This window comes from Zalophus californianus, chromosome 6, assembly GCF_009762305.2.
Source record: "Zalophus californianus isolate mZalCal1 chromosome 6, mZalCal1.pri.v2, whole genome shotgun sequence".
Taxonomy (NCBI): domain Eukaryota; kingdom Metazoa; phylum Chordata; class Mammalia; order Carnivora; family Otariidae; genus Zalophus; species Zalophus californianus.
Window position 1 is genome coordinate 139,982,493 of NC_045600.1, and position 23,034 is coordinate 140,005,526.

A 23,034-nucleotide genomic window follows, 5' to 3' on the forward strand; every position below is an offset into this window, starting at 1 on the left:
GGAGGCGGGAGGAGGGATGGGGAAATAGGGGATGGGGGTTAAGGAGATCATTTGTTGTGATGAGCACCAGGTGTTGTACGGAAGTTTTGAATCACTATATTGTGCACTGAAACTAATATAACACTGTATGTTAACTATCCTGGAATTAAAATAAAATTTAAAAAACAGTACGTCCGGCCTAGGGGTCTGGCACTGGATGGTGTCAGACCTGGAACTCGGACCCAACTCCCACTGAACTGGGCTAAGAACAGCCCCTACCTGTCCCAGTCCACCTCGGGCAGCCCCATCTCACCCTGGCCATGGCTCAGGGACCCTGTGGTGTCAGAACGGCCACCACCTGAGCCAGCTCGGGCTCTGACACCAATGGGACCCAGCTGAGAGACATGGCTGCTCTCCATAGGCCAATACCCTCTTCCCAGCTTCCCTTCATAGTTCATGATGACTCGAGCATCAAGGGGGAGCAGCTGTTTTTAGGAATAAATTTATATTTTTAGGTTCTACCACCTTTGGAGCCTCCAGTTCTATCACTGGGCTACCCAACGTGGACCGTGGGCCTTCTGTCATCTTGTTTCCTTTACTTTTTTTCAAGCTGTGGGGTCCCGGCACTCCCTAGGGCATGGAGGAAGCAGGCCAGACACCGGGGTTAGGACAGAGAACAAGACGTCGTTTCCCGGGCCTGGCAGAGCTCAGAGTCTTCATGACCCTGCAGACATCAGCGGGCAACCCTTCTCCGCCTTCACCGTCCATACTGAACAGCATCTCCCCTCCAGTTTGCCTGTGTGCCTGTCCTCTCAGATTCCCCCGCTGGGGACCTCCCTGGAGCCTCCGGCCCCACCCTGTCTTTCTTTTCTGATGGAGGGTCCAGCCCATGCTTGCCTGTGTTTTATTCCCTGCCCCCTTCCTGATGCCATTGTAGCGCTTGGACTCATAAAAGAATCCATCAGGCCACTGTCCTGTAGGAATGGGAGTCAGGTGGATGGGCTCCAATTCATCAGCCGTGTGACCTTGCTAGAGTTGATTAGTCTTGCATGCCTCAGTTTCCATATCTGTAAATCAGGTATAATGTCTCTGACCTCGTGAGTTTGTGGATATCCTCATGAATATCCCCGGGGCATTCCCGGTATCTGAGAACCTGACCTTTTGTAGAGATGGGTTGGGTGGTCACGTGACTACCTCTTCTCACCCAACCTGCCATTCCTCACTGCTTTCCTGAGCACTGAGGCTCTTGAGGCAGCCATGCAAGCTCGGAGCGCGGAGGGATATGGGGATCGCAAGAAGAGCCTTATGCTTTCTGCCACCTGGAGGCTAGCTGCGGAACAGGGCAGGTCCCCTGGCAGACCTGACAGCAGGTAGCTGCAGCAAGCCCTGTTGTACCAAGGGCCCCCTGCGGTGCAATTCCAGGGGGTGCCATTCCATTACCTTCCATGTGTAGACTGCCCCCTGGGTTGGTACAGGGCACAGCTTACTGCAGCTTTACCCATCAGCCCTGATCGTACCCCATTCCTTCAGCCACCCCTTGGGACTGCACCACACCCACAAAGGATGGACCAGCAAGAAATTCCTTTTCAGGTGTTCTACCTGCTCCCAGCTTGGCTGTGCTTTCAGGAGGCGGGCTGGGGAGGGGCGGGGGAGCTGGTGCAGGACTGGGAGCTGCCTCTGTTTCCACCCCCCTCCCCGGTCTCCTGCTCTGTGCCCCGGTCTCCTGCTCTTCCCTTCTGGGACTGGGGAGCCAGGAAGTCTAACTGTCCCAAAAGAAACTTCGATGGTTCTGAGCAAGTGAAGGCAGCTGAACAGCCTGAGTTGTGCCTCTGTTGAAACATCAGCGTTTCTTCGTCCTACGTGGACCCTAGGAGAAAAGATGCTCTGAGTCCAGACAGGCCAGAAACCTCAGAGAAACGTTCACTTCTGGGTTTTTGTTAATAAAAGACAGAATCCAGACAGGATCTGGGCTATGTTTCTCCCTTCTCCTGGCTCCCTAGAAATACAGAGAGCCACCATCGTCAATCAGTGAGTGCAGAAAGGGAGTTGGAAGTGCCTGATGTGGCATGAGCGTCAAGGGGCCAAACCAAGGGAGTCACAAAGATCGGGTTCAAAGGGCAGCAGAGAAAGATCTAGAAAAATCCAAGAACAATCCCGGGGCACCTGGCTGGCTCATTCGGTAGAGCCGGCGACTCTTAATCTCGGAGTTGTGAGTTTGAGCCCCACATTGGGTAGAGAGATTTTAAGATTAAAATCTTAAAAAAAAAAAAAAAGAACAATCCCAAGGCAGGACACGTCTCCACTAAGAAAAGAAAGGCAGGAGAGATTTAGATTAGACATGAGAAATAATTTTCTAAAGAAATTTAAATCATCCTGGGCACCTGGATGGCTCAGTCAGTTAAGCATCTGCTTTTGGCTCAGGTCATGATCTCAGGGTCCTGGAATCGAATCCCACACTGGGCTCCCTGCTCCTCCCTCTCCCCCTCCTCCCTGCTTGTGCTCTCTCTCTCTCTAACCTCAAATAAATAAATAAAATCTTTAAAAAAAAAATCAGTCAATCATCCTGAGGTTGACTACCAAGTAAGGTTGGGCAATCTCCTTTTTTAGAAGTGTTTTTGGTCTTAGCTGTAGTAAAACAGTTACCCATTGTATTCATTTCCTAGGGCTGCTGTAACAAAGCACCACAAACCGGGGGTTTAAAATGACAGAAATGTACCGCCTCACCATTCTGGAGGCTAGAAGTCCAAAATCAGAGTCTCTTCAGGGCCATGCTCCCTCTGAAACCTGTAGGAGAGAACCCTTCCTTGCCTCTTCCCAACTTCTGGTAACAGCCGTCAGTTTTTGGCGTTCCTGGGCCAGCAGCTGTCTGACTATGATCTCTGCCTCTGTGATCTCGTGACATTCTCCGTGCATGCCTGGGTCTTCACACCTGTTCACACTTCTTATGAAGACACCACTCATACTGGAATAAGGGCCCATCCTAATGACCTCACCTTGACTCGATTACATCTGCAAAGACCCTGTTTCCAGATAAGGTCACATTTGCAGGTCCTGGGGGTTAGGGCTTCAATATATCCTTTTTGGGGGGGTGAGGAACTCAATACAACCCATGACACCCTTCATTGACTTGCAACCATATTTTGGACCTATGCTTCGTCTCTGAGATGTACAGGAAGTTCTATCAAGTTAAATAAACGACGTGTTCTCTGATTGGTCAGTGGCTTTTATGCTTACCAGAGACTGGGCGTGTTTTGAGTAGAAAGGATACAAATGTTGTCTCATGACCCGAAGCAGCAAGAAGCTTAAAGTGAGTCTAATTAACCCCATTCTGTAGATGGTGAAACCGAGGCATGGCTAGTAAGTGATAGGGCCAGGACTCGAACTCATGACTGTCTGATTCTGAAGTTCATGGTTTCCTGGCTATTTCATGGCCAGAGAGAAGGCAAATTTCTCAGATTGGACCCAGACATCTAGCATAAGAAAGAGAAGCAAAGGGGCTTGTCTCCCAGTCTGGGGCCCATCCATCAGGGTGTGTGCATAAAGATCTGCTCATTCCAGCATTCCATGCCTTTGAACCTCATGGGGGTTCCTTGGCTCACAGTCAGGACCACCTTTGGGAGAGAGTCATGAGCTGGGAAGACCTTGGACCCAGAGTCTGTTGAGCACTTAACTGTGACAGAAGAAAATTCTGTCAGCACATTCCCAAGAGTTTTATAGTACATGGAGAACTTTCTCCTTTCCTCCACCCCCACTCCAGTCCCTTCCCCAACCCCATCCCACCCCTCCCCCACTGCCTACCACCTTGGTCACTGGGGAGATTATTGTCCTGAATGTAGATTTTTTTAAAGGATATAAAATTTCATTTTATTTTTGGCAACACTTTTCCTTTGAAACCCGGTGAAGGACATCACAGGAAGTTGAGGAACTGTGAACACTAGACATGGAAAAATAAAAATCTACTGTAAACCTAACACCCAAAGATAACCAGAGTTAAATTTACGTACATCCTTCGGGTCTTTTCCCCCATGAATAGATACACCCAAAAATGGAATGGTGTTGCATTGCACATAACATTTTGCAGTTTGCTTTTCGTGTGAACATGTTTCCAAGTCAGTAAGCAGTTTTCCATAATTAGAATATCCCACGTGCCAGGCTCTCTACGGGACACAGCAGGGAATACACAAGGAGGAGAGGAAGTCTGCCCCGCCCTCAAGGAGAGCCCGCAGTCCAGGTGGGAGAAAGCCATGTCTGCAATGAAAACCAAGTAGGAAGCAGAGAGCCCCAGGTCCTCAGCCTAGCACCACTGCTGTCCATGCAGCTGTGGGTGAATTTTTCCATCCGGGAAGATGGGCACAGCTGCTCCCACCAGGCTCAGATGGGTGTGAGGCTCAGCTATGGTGCAGGGGTAGTTACCGAGAGGGAGCACACTTCAGAAAGTCTGCAGACGCTCCTCCGCCTGATGCATCTGTGTCCCCCAGCAAGCCAGACACGACAGACCCGAATTTGCTGCTCCCAGAGTAGGCCTCGGGTCCTTATTCCTCTCATGGTGTGAGCCTCTTGAAGAGCCAAGCGTGCTTCTAGTTTTAATGATGAGTATGGCTCATAAAACATGGCCCTTCTAACAAGCCCACTAATTCATCTGCTGCTCAGATAAAGAAATAACCCAGAAATGGGTAAAAGGACAATTGTGTTTGATTCATTTAGGGGGAGTGTGAGGGGCCCCAACATGGCGCCTGCCTAAGAACTTTTCAAGGGAAATGTTGGTCATACCTGGTTTCCCCCTTATATGGTTTTAGAGCCCAACCCCGGGAAGATGCAGGCAGCCCAGGATGCCGAAGACAGTATGGTACCCGGCAGGGTCCTGAGGGTACAAAGGTCTCCTTGAATATAGAAAGCACTCCAAAAAAAACAAACAAGGAACCTGTCCAATCGGAATAGTGAATAAAGATCTCTAGATACTGGGTCAGATAGGGATATTGATTTTCCTCCTCCAAAGGAAAGGCAGTAGTCAAATTCATAGAGACAGAAAGTGGAATGGTGGTTGCCAGGAGCTGGGGGAGGGGGAAATGGGAGTTATCATCTAATGGGTACAAAGTTTCAGCTTGGCAGATGGTGGCGATGGCGGCACTGTGATGTGACATGTGAACGTACCTCATGTCACTGAACTGTAAAAAACATGAACTTAAAAATAGTTAAGAGGATGGTAAACTTTGTGGAGCGCCTGGGTGGCTCAGTCGGTTAAACATCTGACTCTTGATCTCAGCTCAGGTCTCCATCTCAGGGTCGTGAGTTCAAGCCCCCCATTGGGCTCCATGGTGGGGGCCAACTTAAAAAAATATGGTAAATTTTGTGTTCTGCGTATTTTACCACAGTTCTTTTAAAAAAAGAATTTAAAACAAAACAACAACAGAAAAGGAAAGGCAGCCTTCTTGTGAGGACCATGTCCTTGAAGAAACACCAGCAGGGAGGAGCTGGGAGGCCGCGGAAGGCAGGAGTCCCTAGAAGGCGTTTTCTGGAAGGCGGGTATGCTGGCATCCTGTTGGGAGGCTATTAGGCACTGTAATCCTAACAGCCGTGCAGGGCAGAGTTGCACATCCAGAAAAACCTGGCCAAGGACTGGGGACACGCTGGAGACAGCTGGAAGGCGAGAACACGGGGCGGGGTGCGGCATAATATCATGTCCATGCTCACAGCCCTTGGCCAACTATTCTGGAGCAAGCTGAGAGTCAGAGGGGGTCTGTGAGGGGCTCAGAGAGTGAGCTCTCTGGGATTTTCAGCCTTATTCTACAGCCCCGAGGTGGCTGGGTGCTCTGAGTCAAACTTTGAAGCTTAACCCCATCCATGGGAAGACTCCTTCTGTAGCAGGCATGCAGCGAATGTCTGTGAACAGAGTCCATGCTTTAAGGCTGGGTCTGTAGATGGTCAAAAGCCTTTGAATGATGAGAACAAACTCCTGACAGACTCCATCCTCTGCACCTGCCCCCATTGCTAGCATATATGTGGGAAGCAGAGAACAGGTTGGAGTCAGATGGACCTGGGTTTGAATCCTGGCCCTGACCACTCCCTGGCTGTGGGATTCAAGGTAAGTTATTGACCTGCTCTGAGCCACTGTCTCCTTTCTAAAATGGGACTAGCAACACCGCCCCCTCCCGGGACGATTGTGAGCATTGAATGAGACGATGCATTTGTTCAGACTGCTGTTGGGTACCAATCCGGCTTGGGGTCAGCTTTCAATACGTGGTCATTTTTAGAGGAAGTAGTTGTGGTGGGTGCTCAGGCATGCGGGAGACCCAAGGAAGAACAAGCCTAGTGCACACCCCCATGGGCGCCATCTCCTTGTAGAGGCAGACCGATGCCACAGACAATGTGTGATCCTGCTCTGAAGGAGGAGGGTGAGCTTGGTCACGATGGGGTACAGGGGAGACTTCCCAGAGGTGGGGCCAGCGACAGATAGAGTAGAAGCTTCAGTTTCCTTCCAAAACACACCTCAGATCAGGTCATTCCTGAACCCCCCCAAGAGCCTCCCCGTCACCTACAGAATGAAGCCAAACTCACTAGCCTATTTACAGAGGTTCTTCGGAATCTGGCCCAGCCTTGTTTCTAACTTTATTTAATCCTACACCAGTTGGATTTACTCCTTTCTTCATGCCTTTGCTCTTGTGACCCCTCCCCCCCTCCTAGAATGCCCTTTTTCTCTCCCATAGCATCCCTGTCTGTCAAGGCTCAGCTCAAATGTCACCTCTTCTTCAAAGCTCTCCCAGCCCCCCCCCCCCCCGCCGCCACAAGACAGGAGCGATTCTGCATCTTCTCAGCTCCCAGAATTCTCTCATTGAGAGAGGCTCTTCCTCTTGTATTGTAGGATTTATTCATACATCTTATCTCCCTTCCCACACAGTGAGCCCTGCGGGTGGATTCACATGGGTCCATCCCTAGATCCTCCTTAGCACCTACTACGGAGTTTACCATGTGGTGGGAGTTTGACGGAGGAAAGGAGGGAGGGAGGAAAGGCAGGAAATGGTTGGAACTTCTCCAGAGGAGAAGCAGTTATTCCTTCCACATGAGAGCTGCAAAAAAAAACCCTCTGCTTTTCAGAGCACACACTCCAAGAAGGGAAGGCAGTGTGGGTGAAGGATGGCCATGGCGTGAAGGTGTCTTGTCCACTGTCCCATCAGCCAACCCCGAACGGTGCTGGGCAGGAGAGGCTAACCCGAAGGACCTGGTATAGTGCCATTTCAGGAGGTCCCCCAGACCATCTTCTCATTCAGTAAATTCTTTGAAGGAGGCGCAGACCTCAGCAAAGCTGTGATACTCACAGTTATGGTGATACAGAGGAAAATCAACACAGCAAAGAGGCTGGTAGGAAAATGTCCCAAGGTGACCGGGTACACAGGTTCCAGCTGCGCTTGCCCAGTGGGATTGTGTAGACAGCACACAGTGTGTTATAACACGGAGTGTGGCCAACCAGGGAAGCTCACCTAAGCCTCTTGGTGTCCAGGGTTTTTCTTGGGGGGTTGGTCACGTGGGTGACTGCCCATATGGTTGACCTTAGTCTCCAGCACCCTCAGAGAGCCAATGGATACCACACGACCCAAGAGGCCCACCACAGATCACACTGTTAGCACAGGCCCCCAAGTAAACTGAACGGGGGCTTAAAGGTCACCTCCTAGAAGCTGGGTCCGCAGGTCCCCTGGCTCTCAAAGAGGAACATGACCCAAAAGGACTAAAAGGGATGTTCACCATGAAGTCTTGCCCAGACCTGGAACCGAGGCGGGCAAACTAGGGTCAAAAGAATGAGGTTTGGGGTGCCTCGCTGGCTCGGTCGATAGAGCATGCGACTCTTGATCTCAGGATTTTGAGTTCGAGCCCCGTGTTGGGTGCAGAGATTACTTAAAAATAAAAAATCTTTAAGAAAAAAATGAATGGGGTTTTTTTCTCCAGTAATCCATTTTCTTAACTTACCTTGACTAGACCCTGGGCCTAAACTCACAGAACCTGAGCATCTGCCCCAGGGAGACAGCAGCCCCCTGTTTCCCGTCAGCCACAAGCCAGGCACCTGGCCGTCTGCCTGCCCAGGGACTCGGCTGTCACCCCAAACACCTGATGGCCCTTTCTGACAAGCAGGCATTTTCACCAGGACTCTCAGCTTCCAGACACCTCTACCGAAGATCATTTTTCTAAACCTGGGCTCCATTCTCAGCCAGGGAGGCCACTGAGGCGTCACACTGGGTCCCTTAGCCCCTTCCCAAACCCCTGCAGGAAGGAGCTCTCTGTTCTGCCAGGTTGGCGGTCAGCACCAAATGGAGGGAACTCAGCTCTTGGCCCAGGATCCCTGCCCCAAAAACGGTGCTTGTGCCTGATGGAAAGTTTGGGCTGAAGGACACTCCCTTCCAAAATCCCAGGTTCGATATTTACACAACGTCTGAAATTAATGCAGAGAAAACCTCTAAGTGCCCAGCTGGAAGGGAAGGCTAAGAACGGGAAGGGGCGGGTCCCAGGTCCTACGGTTTTTTTTCCACGGAGAGAACAGGGCAAAGCTAAATGTCCCTCAGTGAGTGAATAGGAACCATTAATCATGCCATGTGCCCCTCCACTTTAAACTGGTTTAACTGGGAATTTGCAACGGAGAGTGGGGAGAGGTGGGCATAATGGGGAAAGGTTGGTGGTGTTGAGCTCATTCTTCCCTCAAGGGCCACCCCCCCCCACACTTTGGGGCCAGGATGACTGAGGCACCCAACCCTTAGGAAGCACCGCCCATGGCCAGCCTTTCTTCTCAGCTCCTGGACTCAGCCTCCCTCCCAGCCCCTTGGAAATGCAGCCTTGGTCAGGTGTCAGCATGGCTCCAAGTTCTGTTTTGTCCCTGGATCTTTGGAGTCCTTCCCCACTCCCTGCACGGCCCTCCTGCCCTACTCGCAGGCCTCTCCTAGCTGGAGAGGAACATGAATAAGTGTTTCCACGGGCCGTGTATGGATGTTTCCATGGGCTACCGGAATGCTCCCAGCTCCCCTAACAGCCCCTGCTCCCAGTTACCCTTTCTCTGCGGGCTTCTAATGGTCTGCAAGGCTGAGGAGGCAGGGATGCTTTGAAATCAGGTGACATTCAACAGTTATGATCAGTCTTACGCTTACCACTCCTTCCATTCCCAAATTTAATCCAGAAGGGACATTGTCCATTCATTAAGAGCCATCCGTTCATGTATTCGGCGAATACTTCTTGTTTACCTGCTATGTGCCAGGCATTGTTCTAGGCACTGGAAATAGAGCCGTGAGCAAAGTGGACGCAAGTCCTTGCCCTTGTGGAGTGTATATTCTAGTAGGGGGAACAGACACTCAACACACAGGAAAGGACAATAATTTCCCATAATAATAATATAAATAAACAATATCAGGGAGGCAGCGGGTGGGGGTGAAGGAACAGGGTGCTCAGGGAAGGGACATTTGGACGGAGCCTGGAATGTTGAAAAGTGGCCAGCTAGGGAAAGATCCACAAGTGTGTACCAGAAAGAAGACTAGATACAAAAAGCTTTTAGAAGGAAACAAGTTTTTGTGCTCAAGGACTAGCTAGAATATGGCCAGAAATAGAACTATGAGATGTGGTGTGAGCTGGAACAGGGGCAGATGTGTAAGGCCTTGCAGGCCATGGGAGAGCAGGGCTGGTTTTCACTCCAAGAACATTCATCCTCTTCTGCCGTCAAGTACCCAGGCCAGGCTTCCTTTGCTTTAGGAAGCTTTCAATGGGATACAAGCTCCCTTTCTCCCCACTCCTCCCGCCACCCCACCCCACAGGATCAGACTACCTGGGGGGACATAGAAAGTTCTGTTTTGGGATTTGGAAGGAACGAGAGGAAATTTAGAACATCGTTCCCTGCCTCTCCTCCTAACTGAAAAAAAGCCATTCCCGGAGGCCTCACCCATGGATTTTCTGGCCAGAGATGCCGAGAAACTTGCCCAGCTTCACCCAAATAGCAAGTTGTAGGTCCGAGGTATGAATTCAGGTTGTATTTTTAAGGTATTCATCTTCTCCCATACCATATGTTTCCCGGAAAACTTGAGAAGAGGCCACTTCGGGAAATTGCACAGAGCCTTTGTTCACAGGAGACCCCAGAGAGTAGATGAAGAACAGCATATCTCTTGTCACAACCGATCCAAGTCAAACAGTTATCAGCTAAATGTCCCCAGCAAGGACATTTATCAGTGGGTGAAGGAAATCAAGGCAGAAAGGCCGGAGAGGAAAGAAATGGATGTTCTCTATAGTATTGTATGTGCTCCATGCCCTGACCAGGGTCTGCTTCTTCCAGTTCCCTGCGGTGTTTACCACCTACCTCCACGGGCAGGGCCTTCACCTACAGCATCATGTGGGCCTTCAGCAAACCCAGGCCAGCTTTTTTTTTTTCCACTGTGGAACCAGTAAAATCTAGCGCCTGGCTGGGACCGTGAGGTTGGCCACAGATTGGCATTGGCAGAAAAAACTCCTTGGGCTAATTTCTGAAGCTGAAGTTCAGAAAGGGCTTCCTTCCCTTAGCTGCCCCCTCCCTGCGATCAGGAGCACGGGAAGCAGCAAGGAGCTGGGCGGCGCTTCCAACTGCCAAAGGTGAAGGTGGGACATTAGAAAGGTCCAGAAGACCCAGCTCAAGGGACGGCTCTACTGGCTTTTCTGCTGAGTTGGCTGATGGGAATCCAGACACTCCTGAGCAAGTGATATTCATGTTTTTGCGGGTACTGGCTGAGACATGACCCATTTAATCAGGAGGGGCTTGGCTAGAGCTTTTTAAAAACCCACCCTGAAAAGCCCTGGAAGGAAGTTAGCAAGGACTGCCTGTAGCCCTGCAGAGCAGAAGTGGATTTGTGTAGCGGCCATCTCTTTCCCTCAGGCACCTGCCCAGACAGACTTTGGGGAGTCTGTTGGGCTCCAGGAACCAGTCCTCCTTGGGCTTCTGGGGGCACCAGGAGAGCCAGGACTCCGGACACCCACAGGGTTCCTCCCTATTGATGGAAGGTACGGGAGTGGGTAAGGACTCTCCCTTGAACTCACACCCACCCCCAGACTGGACCCTGTATTAGTGATTGTCAAGAATTCCAGATGCTCCGGTGACAACAGAGGAAATAACAAAATAGGAATAAGGAAATCAAAGATATGGAAAAAGACACACAGAGAGAATAAGGAGTGGGAGGAAGAGGGAGAGAGGAGGAAGAAGAGAAAATACAAAAAGAATCTTCACATTCACAAAAATTACCTTCACAATTCTCATGGGGGCAAAGCTTGTGTGGTGATTCCAACTTACAGATGGGAAAACTGAGGGCTTCCATGAGTTCCCCAGTGAGTTAGGACAGAGCTAGGACTGGAATCAGCTGCCTGGCTCCCCTTTTCTACACCATCCCACCATGTCTGTTTAGAGTATGTAGCAAACCAGCAGCTGCACTTGGGGTCATTCTGGCTAGATATGATTTTGGTGTGGGATCCCTGCCCCTTTCTCTATGCTGGGCTTGAGATCCCAATCTTTTTTTTTTTTTTAAGATTTTATTTATTTATTTGACAGACAGAATGAGAGAGAGAGAGCATGAGGGGGGGAGGGTCAGAGGGAGAGGCAGACCCCCTGCTGAGCAGGGAGCCTGATGCGGGACTCGATCCCGGGACTCCAGGATCATGACCTGAGCCGAAGGCAGTCGCTTAACCAACTGAGCCACCTGGGTGCCCCTTGAGATCCCAATCTTAAGTGCCTATGCCAACACCATTACGCACAGATGTAGGACGGGTCTTGTCCATGAACGACAAGAAAAGAGGTGCTGTTGTGAGATTAGCCCGCAAATAAGTGATCTGCTGGAGGCCAGGGGCAGGGAGAATGGGTGGCCTCGGTCTTTTTAAATCCCTCCCCCAGGACCCAGAGCCACTTAGTTCCTGACTAATCCTACTGGTCAACCAGTCTACCAAATTCGAGTGTCCACTGGTTCATCAATAAGTAGGTATCAAATACCATTTTTTGTTGTTCCCGGTGCTGCATGAGTTAACATGGAGAGAATTCTTTTTTTTTAATATAAGCCTTGACTTTCAGCCTTAAAGAGGTCGCAGTCTGCATGGTGAGGCAGCGCTAGCCTACAAAGGAGGAAATGTAAGTGCTAACTTGGGTGTAGGAGCAGTCCCAGTCGGGAGAGGCGAACCAGCTTGGTTCTTTATTTAGCGTTAGTTGCTTCCACTAGTGTGCTGGTAAGCCCACTCCCAAAAAGGCAGAGAAAGACAAAAACCCTCATTTGTAATGTCCCCTCATTTTCCGTGCTGGAGATAGTACCATCAGGACCAATATCAAGCTCCCTATGTGACATCACTGAACACGGAGTTGGGAAGAGATATGGTAAGTTATCTCTGGCCAGCCAGGGCAGGCTGGCTCTGGTGCCCCACTGGTTCTCCCTGGGGCCCTGGGAAGGGAAGACCCTACTTGTCTCACCCCTGCGCTGCACATGGGCTGTGACCTTCCCAAAGTCACATGCCGTACCGGCATGCTGGCATGAAGTAACACAGCCATGTACATCACCAGCGATGTATCTCTCTAGCTGAGATGTATTGATTGCAAAATGGAAGTGGTCTACCCCAAAGAGCTATGCACCTCACAGGGGCTCAACAAATGTGAGCTTATAGCACGCCTTCTCCTCCTTCAGAGGCCTGGGGTACTTGGGCCACCATTTGTTCATTCATTCATTCAGCAGGTATTTTCTGATTGACCTCTCTCTGTGCTGGGCGCTCTGCAAAGGGCTGTGGAGACGGCGAGTCACAAGACAGATGCGTAGAGCTGACAACACGGGACAATGATGACCGGGCCCCTAGAACTGGGTTCTAGTCCTGACTCCATCTCCAACTTACTGTGTGGCCTTGAGCAAATCACTTAACCTCTCTGGGCCTTAGTTTCTTCACCTGTAAACTGAAGGAGTTGAACTTGCCATTCACTAATGTCTATTCAAGCTCTGACCTCCTGTGGCTCCAGGAAGGGAGGCGAAGTCTGGAAGGCACAGGAAGAAGAGTTGAAGGAACAGGCAGCTCTGTGAGAGAAGAGCAGATGGGACCCCTGGAGATCTGGCATGAGTCCCTTGAAAGAGGAGTGGACACGTTTAGTGTGGTTCTTGAGGGAGGAGCTCAGGGGTGGAAATTATAATGGGGGTGGGTCATCGGACCTCAGCTTGGAAGATGTTGAGCGCCATCCCAGCTGCCCAGCCATGGCATGAGCCGCCTTGTGAAGGAACGGGCCCCTCCTAGTCAGTTAGAGACTGAAGACCACCTGCCTCAGCCACGTGGACAGGATCCCTGGCAGGGAGGTCATGGCTTTAAAACCCCAGCTGCTGGGCCCTCTTCCGGTCCACATATCTCAAGAGGCTCACCCCGTCCTGCTGCCAGGGATGTGGGGGGAGGGTGGTGCTAATGACCACCTGCCGAGTGCCAGACCCTGTGCCAGTCTCCAAGCCAGAGACACAGTTCCCGCCCCGGACAGGGGAGCCAGACTGGCACATTATCTCGCTCAGTCTTGAAACAGCCGTGGGGGTGGGTCCTGGGGTTATTAAAGTAGTAGGTGGCCGAGCCAGGACCCGGACTGGGGGTCTCTGGTCTGGTGGGGGTGGGTGTCTCAGGTCTGGGGGTCTCCACTGCATGTTGCTGGAAGAGGGATTCAAGGCAAGGGGGTGAGCTGCCCATCCAGTCTCTTAGTTTGGTGGAGCAGAGGCTAAGGCCCTAGCCGGGTTGGCAACCATGAAACAGAGTCTAGCCGAGGAGAATGTGGAGGGTTTCCCTATCTCCAACTATGGGGCATGCACACATGCATACACACACACACACACACACACCCTCAGCTCAGTTCAAAAGCTCTACTAAGCTTACTTTGCCCTGTCAGGTCTCCTAGTACTTCTCTCCTGAGAAAGCCAGTTCCTTGATGACCAACCCAACCACACACGGAACCCCTCGTCTCCCAGCCTTCATCCAACATTCCCATCCTGCTCTGCTCAACTCCTCATCTCACTTCATTCTGGACACCCCAGTCCCATTCCTCTGCCCCAGCCCTGTCCCCTCACCACCACCGCGAAGTTCTTCCCATGGAGAAAGGCCTCCCTGTTGACGGGCTGGCAGAGTCCTTCTCTTCCCATAAAAGACTCAGTCAGTCCTGGAGACACTTGGAAGCTGGACAGAATGGTATTTCTCCCTATTTTCTTTACAACCGAGAAAACGCAAACACAAGAGCATATTTATTGCAACGTTTCTATTCCAAAGTTTGTCTTAAAAAAAGAAGAAATAAAATTAGTTTCTCTGCCCAGTCCACCCCTACCCCAAACCCCTGCCCTTTCCGTTCCCTGTGGAGGCCAGGGAGAAAAACAGAGCGGGCCCCAGCCCCACAGAGAGGCACTGCATCCCGGACAATGGCGGGCTTGTTCACAGGGTTCGGGAAGAAACACACCTCTGAAAACATACACAGAACTTCCCAGTGGAGGGTGTTCTCAGGGAAGAAGAACAGGCGGGCCCTGTGTCTGGCCACAGTATCTCTGAGGCTCTGGGAACAGAGGAGCCCACAAGTCTAGCCCCCTCCCCAGACAGGAGGGGACACCTTACCCTTCTAGCCTCCGGGGGACTATTTCCCCACAACTGGTCACGCTGGGCCTGAAGGAGAGTGCCACAAGTCAGCGGCCCCTTAGGGTGCCAGGACCTGGAACCCCAGAGATTGAAGGCAGCACTGAGGGAGAAAAATCTCTGTGGAGAAGCAAAGGACTGCTTGTTAGATCTTTGGGATTTTCCAGACGTCCTCCGGTGTGAGGGGAACATGCCTCACACGCTCATTTCTGTCCCCTGAACAGGGCCCATACCGACAGCCCTTCCATCCCTCAGGTGACCAACGTATGGGGCATGAATGACAGTGATGGAAAGAAAGGTCACTCAAAACAACAGGCCACGTCAACCCAAAAGGGTTCCCCAGAGTCCTGGGCCCCGCCTGTCCCTCCCCCATGCCCTCCTGGGAAGGGAGCCCAGGAGCCCCCTCCCCGCCATGGTGACTGAGCCAACAGCGACACCTGCTGGGCCATCAGACCAGGGGCGCTGTCCCAGCCTCCCAAAGCCCCATGCTTGTCTTTAGTTTCAGGTCCTCCATCCCCTTCACCTCCCTCCCCGCCAAGGAGCATCTGTGATGCAGACGCTTCTTAAACCAAGACAAAATGCTCCCAGACTTGAGAGGACGGTGCAGGTCCCACCAACAGAGCAACTCAGGAAACATCATCGGGCACCTGTCATGGGGTACCAACCACAGGTGTCTGCTTTGGGACTGCACACCCTCTAGCTGGTGGTGCTCCATCTTGGCCGCACACTAGAACCTTCTAGGGAGCTTTTAAAATGTCTGAAGACCAGGCTGAAGCCCAGGTGATTTCCACATACAACCAAGGTCGGCGACCACTGTTCTGGTTGATCTCTTGTAAATTTAATGGGGTCTTTCTAGGGTCTACCTGCACTGGCCCACTTGGAGTCAGGGGCCCAATTGTGCAGGGAAGGCCTTTATGTTGTGGTTGTCATGTATTTGTATACTTGGCGTGACAGTGTTACAGCAGATAACAATAAGGAAGGCTTTTCTGCTGCACATGAAGTCATTGTTTGGGCCAGTAAGAGGGCTCCGGGGGTCCTGGGTTCTCACTGCTCTCCTCCATGATTAATCTGTCCATCCCAGAGCCTCCTCAAGAGCTCTTTGGATGGGCATCCTTCCCCTGGCTTGAACCGGGCCCTTGTGAATTGTGTTCGAAAACTTGGAGCATTCTTCATCCTAAAAACACACAAGATTCCCGCATTAGAAGTTGGGGGCAGGCCTGGATTCCATCAGGGAGATTGGCTAACTCATTTCATTTCTCCGGGCCTGGGAGATTATAGTAGACTTCTCCAAAGAGACAGAATCAATTGAATGTGTGTATCTATAGAGAAAGAGATTCACTGTAAGGAATTGGCTCACATGATTCTGGAGGTATAAGAACCAGTGTTTCAGTTCAAATCTGAAGGCAGTTTAAAGGTCATCAGGCAGGAGGAATTATCTCTCTCCTGGGGGCGGTTCAGTCTTTTTGTTTTATGCATGCCTTCAACTGATTGGATGCGACCCACCCACATTATCAGGGCAATCTGCTTTACTTAGCCTACAACTTAAATGTTCACCCTCACAGACCCACCCAGAATAATGTTTGAACAAATATCTGAGCAGCCCAGGGTCCAGTCAAGTTGACATAATATCAACCATCACAGGGATCCTTCAGAACGAGCCTTTACAGGTTAGAAGGTGGGAAGTGCCCTAGAAGAGACTGGAGGAGGTTTCCAGCCTAACACGTGTAATTAAACTGAGAAATCTGTGAAGACTTTATGAAGAGAGGATTCTTGGAGGAGACACCGCTCGAACCACACGCAGCCGCCTTATCTTGATGTGATTTCAGATCTTTGCGCGTGGAATTGATCACCTTGTGTCGTGTGCCACGTGACCCTCAGTCTCCCCGTATCTGAATCTCCAACTAACCCCTCTCCCTCTCTTCTTCCAGGTGAACTATGACCACTTTACTCCTGGTGTTTGTGACTCTGAGGGTCATCACGGCAACCAGCTCACTAGAAGCTTCAGGTAAGGACACCCCCATGCGTGTCTCACGTATCCAGTAGCCACAGAAGACTGGATTCTGGGTACTGGGTCCCGAACTTAGTACTGCTGCTCCCAGGGACATAATGTCCCCTTTCCTGACCTTTTCCTGGCCCTGCCTGCCCCTTTTCTATCAAAGGCAAGCCTAGCCGCAAGGGGAGAGCGCCTGTGCGTCTGAACACACACACGCACACGCACGCATCCGGGAGCCCTTGCTCACGTAATCCTGCTCCCGGCCGCCCTCTCAGATGGACAGCTGAAGGGGAGAGCTCCTGGCAGGCGCCCGTCTTCCCATCTCCTCTCTATGGACCTTACCCAAAACCGCCACACACTGAGCTTGGGGTTGGGGCAGGATTATAGATAAGCCAAGAGGGAAAGCTGCCAAGCATTCCAGCCAACCAAGGATCAGCTGGAACATCAAAGAAGAGACCATTCCTTGAGAAACAGAAGTCCCCAACATCTCACACAGGTCTTTGTTTTTCTTGGCCAGCCGTCCTCGGGAAGACCCCTCGTGGTCTTTCACATACGGCAGGCACGAGGTGGGTTTCTGACCATCGAGCCCTCAATCAAACGGACAAACTATCCACTGGCTGCAGGAGGGGTTTTGCTCTGGGCCATGCACTTTAGAGGCTTCCCTCTGGCCCTCCTCCAGCCCCAGTGCTCCTTAAAGGTTAAGGGGTCTGTAGGGACATGTCCACACAGATCTATGCTCTCCCTTTAGACCACACTCTGGCTACCCAGGATGCCCCAAATTCCCTGCCCAAGTGGACCCAAGCCACTTCCAGGGCCCATCCTCCAGGCTCTTGGTGAGAGCCACCCCAGGCCTGAGGGAGAGGTCAAGGGGTGGCCGTGTGTGTGGGGTGTGGACAGAGCTGGGGTGTGAGGCCTGGGATAAGCACAGACCCCTCACAGTACAGAGAACTGGCAGAGAAGAGGCAGCTTTCCTGCTTGGCCACTAGAGCCCAATGCAAAACGCTAAGGAATCCAAGCATTCTAAATTTGAATCTGGCTTTTCATTTTGAAAGGTATCATTGTCAAATAGGAAGATAGAACATATTTTAGTTAACATTCTGTGGACTTGATTTATAACTTTTAAATGTTTATATGTAGGATAGATGGGTCTCCATCTGTAGTCTCGCTCGGACACCCACAAATATCCAGGCCCTGGCTGTAACCTGGGTGCTTTGCCCACACGGGCAAACCAGTTTGTAGGGTTGGTTGAGAGCTTTAAAAATTGCAGCACTGGGTACTACAGTCACTTTTAGCTCTCCCTGGAGAACCAGAGAACAGCCAGCTCTAAAACCATGCTGTGTTGTGGGGCAAGGGCAGCGCATTCAGAGGGAGATTTTTGTGGAAGGACCTAGTAGTGGCTGCCCAGGACATCAAAGGTTAGGGCTGGATCCCCCCCCCAAACATTCCTGGCTCCCCCTTCCTTGCCCTGTTATGTATCTACCACCTACAAATACCTGAAACATTTTTATTTTCAACCTGGGAGAAAAAAAAGGGTCCCATAAGTGCGTGACCTGCCGTGAAAGGTGCAATTTTTGCAAAAGCTGTTTCTTTCCCCTTCCGGGGGAAAGACAGTTATGTCTAACTGGATTTGGTAAACATGCTGCATCTTCCCTACCAATACTCTCCATGATTTTTCGTGGAGCTAATCATATCCCACGCCCAACTCCCACCCCTGTCTGACTTTTTGTGGACGTATGTGAATACGTCCTTCTGCTCTTCTCCAGCCAGCCCCCCGCCCCGAGTCCCCAACAGCAGGAGAGAATGCCTTGTCCCTCAGCAAAGATAGGATGGAGTCCAAAGCAGACTTCAAGTGGGACACGTCTGTGTCGTTTTGCATCTGAGCTTTCAGCATCATGTGGAATTTTTTTTCTTCCTCATCACAATTTTTCCTGCCCAAAAGTGATTTTTCCCAAAATCTTTGAGTCAAGCTGTCACTCCAGGAAGATGGGTCCTGTTTCTCTTATGGCTTGGTATCCCCTGGGGTACCCCAGTTTGAGAAACAGGGGGATCTCAGCTCTAAAGTTTTCCTTGCTCTCCTCTGCAACCCTTTTCCAGTCTTGAGGTGCAGAGACCAGGGGTCTTGAGGAATGCTGCTCTGAAAAAGGCGTTGCAAAGCTTCCTGGGAATTCCAGGTGGTACAGGAGCGCCCCCTCCCCCCAATAAATACTGACGCACTCACAGGATTTTGTCATTTCCAGAAGGACTGACAGGGAGGCTGGGTGGTGGTCCAGGCACTAACAGTTCTGTCCCTGCCCCACAGACCCTGACAACTCGCTGAGTGTCAGCATCCCCGAACCGTCCCCTCTGCGGGTCCTCCTGGGGGGCTCCCTCACCATCCCCTGCTACTTCATCGACCCCATGCACCCTGTGACCACCGCCCCTTCCACCGCCCCCCTCGCCCCGAGAATCAAGTGGAGCCGCATTTCCAAGGAGAAGGAGGTGGTGCTGCTCGTAGCCACGGAAGGGCAGGTGCGGGTCAACAGTGCCTACCAAGACAAGGTCTCGCTGCCCAACTACCCGGCCATCCCCAGTGATGCCACCTTGGAAATCCAGAACCTTCGCTCCAATGACTCTGGGATCTACCGCTGTGAGGTTATGCACGGCATTGAGGACAGTGAGGCTACCCTAGAGGTCGTGGTGAAAGGTGAGAACCCCCCACAGGGACACTGCTTCACCTGGGGAAAGAACCAGAAGGGTGTACTCACGGGAGTGGACACAGGCAGGCTGGTTTTCAAATTCCAGCTCCTCCCCCCCTGGCTTGCAGCCACCTGAGTCAAGTCACTTAGCCTCGATTGTGCCTCTGTAACATGGAGCTGGGACTGTCGTTCTCTCTGGACTTTGAGGGACTTAAAAACGTCCTGGCCATCGTCACATGCAAATGAAAGTCTGTGCTTTGCTGCAATCCCATGATTCCATGGGCCTTGTGATCATCCTCATTTTACAGATAAGCAAACTGAGGCTAGGTGCTCTGCCTGAAGTTTCCCTGGAAGCAAACCAGAGCGGTCTCCTGACCCTTCATCCAGATGTCATTTCCTGTCCCACCTCCCACCCCAGCCCCACTCTCAGCTCCAGGAGCCAGAGAAGGGGACGAAGTCTCCCTGGTTCCCTTTCTCTCGATGGCCCAAGGAGAATGGTTGTGTCCTTGGTTGGCTTGAGGACAGGGTTCCCACTAGGATGCCCCTGGGCTGAGGATACATGGAACTCTAAGTGTCTCTCTCCCCAAAGAAAATATGGGGCCTGGGAGTGCCAAGAAAAAAGTAAAAGGAGGCAGATTTTACTTCAAGTCAAAGAACTTTCTGATTATCAGAGAAATTCAAAACAGATACTCTGTGAGGTAGTGAGGTCCCCGTCACTGGAGGTATTTCAGCAAAGGCAGAAGGACCACATGCGAATGTGGGGAGGAGATCTGTGCATCAGCTGGAGGCCCACACCTGAGGTCCCTAAGGCAGCTTTGACCATAGCCATAATTCTTCGAGGACTTTGATGACGGGAGGCTGTGCCTGACCTGCTCTCCCGCCCGCGCGTGTCTTGCAGGCGTTGTGTTCCATTACAGAGCCATCTCCACGCGCTACACGCTGGACTTCGACAGGGCACAGCGGGCCTGCCTGCAGAACAGTGCCATCATCGCTAGCCCCGAACAGCTACAGGCCGCCTATGAGGACGGCTTCCACCAGTGTGACGCCGGCTGGCTGGCCGACCAGACTGTCAGGTGAGCCCCCGGGCCACTCTGAGTGGGGTGGGCCATGGGCTAGAATACCAGGCCAGCCTGGGCTGGGGCTGGAGCAATGCCTTGGCCGACTCTAACACTCCTTATGTCATTATTCAGAAGCAAACGTTTGATTTGGGACCGTCCAGTTGCGCTATGAGGAAAGATAGAATACTGTGTCAGGTATTCTGCGTGCAAAAAAATTCATCACGTGCTTTTCTAGAAAGCGCCAGTGCTCCAGGGGAAATACTTTCAGTAGCCACTAGGAATTTTAAAATAATACAGAACTTGCACAGAAGGCCTTTCTGTGCCTTACTTTGTAAAAAGGGGCTTATTGTATTCATTTGAAGGATGCAGCATGAGCAATAAAAGCAAATGTGCCCTTTGTCCCAGACCATGTCAGACAGGAGCTCCCGGGGCGGGGTTGGGGGGGGGAGGGCAGGACACATTCTGGAATGTCTGGTGGCTCCGCTGATAGAAGTCTCATGAACTGTCCAGATTCCTGTCATTCCGCCCTGTAGCAGAATGAGCAGCTGCTAGCAACTCTGCCCTACATGAGCAAATTACACATCATTACCTTTCCTACCCCTGTTCCCCTTTGCCATGATTTCTTCAGTTTCTTGAAGCCTTGGTGTTTTGTGTATTTTTGTAAACCGCTTGCCTTTTTTTGTTGTTGTTTTTAATAAGGCAAGTCATAAATTAAGCTTTTTGGCGCCTTTTTCCCTGAGTGCAGCTGCGGCGGGATGGGGAGCCCAGCGGGACAGACAGAGCTCTGCCCTCGAGGAATCTCAGTCCATGAGAGCAAGTCTGTCGAGGCAAAGATGAGATATTCATTCAGGGTGGATCAAAGCTCTGAACGGAAAAGCCAGAACCACAAAGCCTCCAGAAGAAAACAAAGGAAAATACCTTTGCGATCTTGGGGTAGATCTTTCAGATCTTAGGACACAAACGCCACCAACAGGAAATAACAAGACAGCAGCCTAGCACAGCGCAAGAGCCCGCACCACGGCCTCAGAAAGAGCTGGGCTCCCAAGATGTCCATCGACAGATGAATGGATAAAGAAGATGTGGTATATATACACAATGGAATATTATGCAGCCAGCAAAAGGAATGAGATCTTGCCATTTGCAACGACATGGTTGGAACTGGAGGGTGTTATGCTGAGTGAAATAAGTCAATCAGAAAAAGACATGTATCACATGACCTCACTGATATGAGGAATTCTTAATCTCATGAAACAAACGTAGGGTTGCTGGAGTGGTGGGGGGTGGGAGGGATGGGGTGGCTGGGTGATAGACATTGGGGTGGGTATGTGCTATGGTGAGCGCTGTGAATTGTGCAAGACTGTTGAATCACAGATCTGTACTTCTGAAACAAAAAATGCAACATATGTTAAAAGATAAAAGAAGAAGATAGCAGGAGGGGAAGAATGAAGGGGGGTAAGTCGGAGGGGGAGACGAACCATGAGAGACGATGGACTCTGAAAAACAAACTGAGGGTTCTAGAGGGGAGGAGGGTGGGGGGATGGGTTAGCCTGGTGATGGGTATTAAAGAGGGCACGTTCTGCGTGGAGCACTGGGTGTTATGCACAAACAATGAATCATGCAACACTACATCAAAAACTAATGATGTAATATATGGTGATTAACATAACAATAAAAAATTTAAAAAAAAAAGAGCTGGGCTCCCACCACAGCTCTGACACTTAGAAGCTGTGTGACCTTGGGCAAATTGTTTAACGTCTCTGGGCCCCAGTTTCTTCCAGGTTAAAATGGAGTGTTTCTAGCACTTGCCTCATTAGGTGGACGTGAGATTCAAATGATACAAAGCAGGGGTCAGCAAATGGTGGCCCACGGGCCAAATCCAACCCACCCTCGTTTCCATATATAAAGTCGTGTGTGGGAACTCTGTGGTTGTTTCACACTACAGTGGCAAAGTTGAGGGGTCAAGATGAGACCCTAGGGACCACAAGACCTAAAATACTTACTATCTGGCCTTTCTACAGAGAAGGTTTGCAGGCCCTGAATGTTCGGTTCCAATAAATATTCAGCAAAAGGGGCTGCCTGTAATCACCGGTAACTGTGAAAACATGGATCTCAATAAAACTTGGGGAAGAAAAGCCATAAAGACAAACCGTCCACGTATCCAGGGCAGATGCTGGTAAACACATCAGTGAGACCTCGTTTCCTCCCACATGGGAGGAGGATGCCAGGGCCCAGGCTCCCGGGCCCTTCTGTCCCCTGAGTGTCACACGACACCCACTCTGTGTTCCTGGCAGGTACCCCATCCACACTCCGAGAGAAGGCTGTTATGGGGACAAAGATGAGTTTCCGGGCGTCAGGACCTATGGCATCCGCGACACCAATGAGACCTATGATGTCTACTGCTTCGCTGAGGAGATGGAGGGTGAGGCCCCGCCGCCCCCTTCCCAAGACCCCTGTCTGTCCCCTTCTCCCCACTGACACCAGGGATCACATGGGCCTCCTCTGGGGCAGAGCACGAACCCAGGGCAGCACACACCAGACCCCTCTCTGCCATACCCAGGGAGGGTAAGGGAAAGGTGGGGGGAAGGAAGGGGCCCACAGATCGCCTCCCTCCCCACTTCGGAAAGAGCCTCAGTAGCCGCAGGCACCTGCCAACTGGCACCACTACTGGGCCTAAGAACGCTTGTCTCTGCCTCTCCGCTGGGACTGCCCCTCCCAGCCAGCATCCCCTGCTGCT

The 23,034-nt window shown here is 51.3% G+C and overlaps 1 protein-coding gene across 1 annotated transcript in view; it reads left to right on the forward strand.

The window, feature by feature from the left end:
* The window catches only part of ACAN (aggrecan), a 63,663-nt gene that overhangs the window by 9,584 nt on the left and 31,045 nt on the right, over nt 1-23,034 (forward strand). The window contains exons 2-5 of the mRNA XM_027568787.2: nt 16,503-16,579; nt 18,867-19,250; nt 20,141-20,315; nt 22,592-22,719. Coding sequence (XP_027424588.1) covers nt 16,510-16,579; nt 18,867-19,250; nt 20,141-20,315; nt 22,592-22,719 — 757 coding nt within the window. The 5' untranslated portion in view covers nt 16,503-16,509. The remainder of the gene's footprint in view (nt 1-16,502; nt 16,580-18,866; nt 19,251-20,140; nt 20,316-22,591; nt 22,720-23,034) is intronic.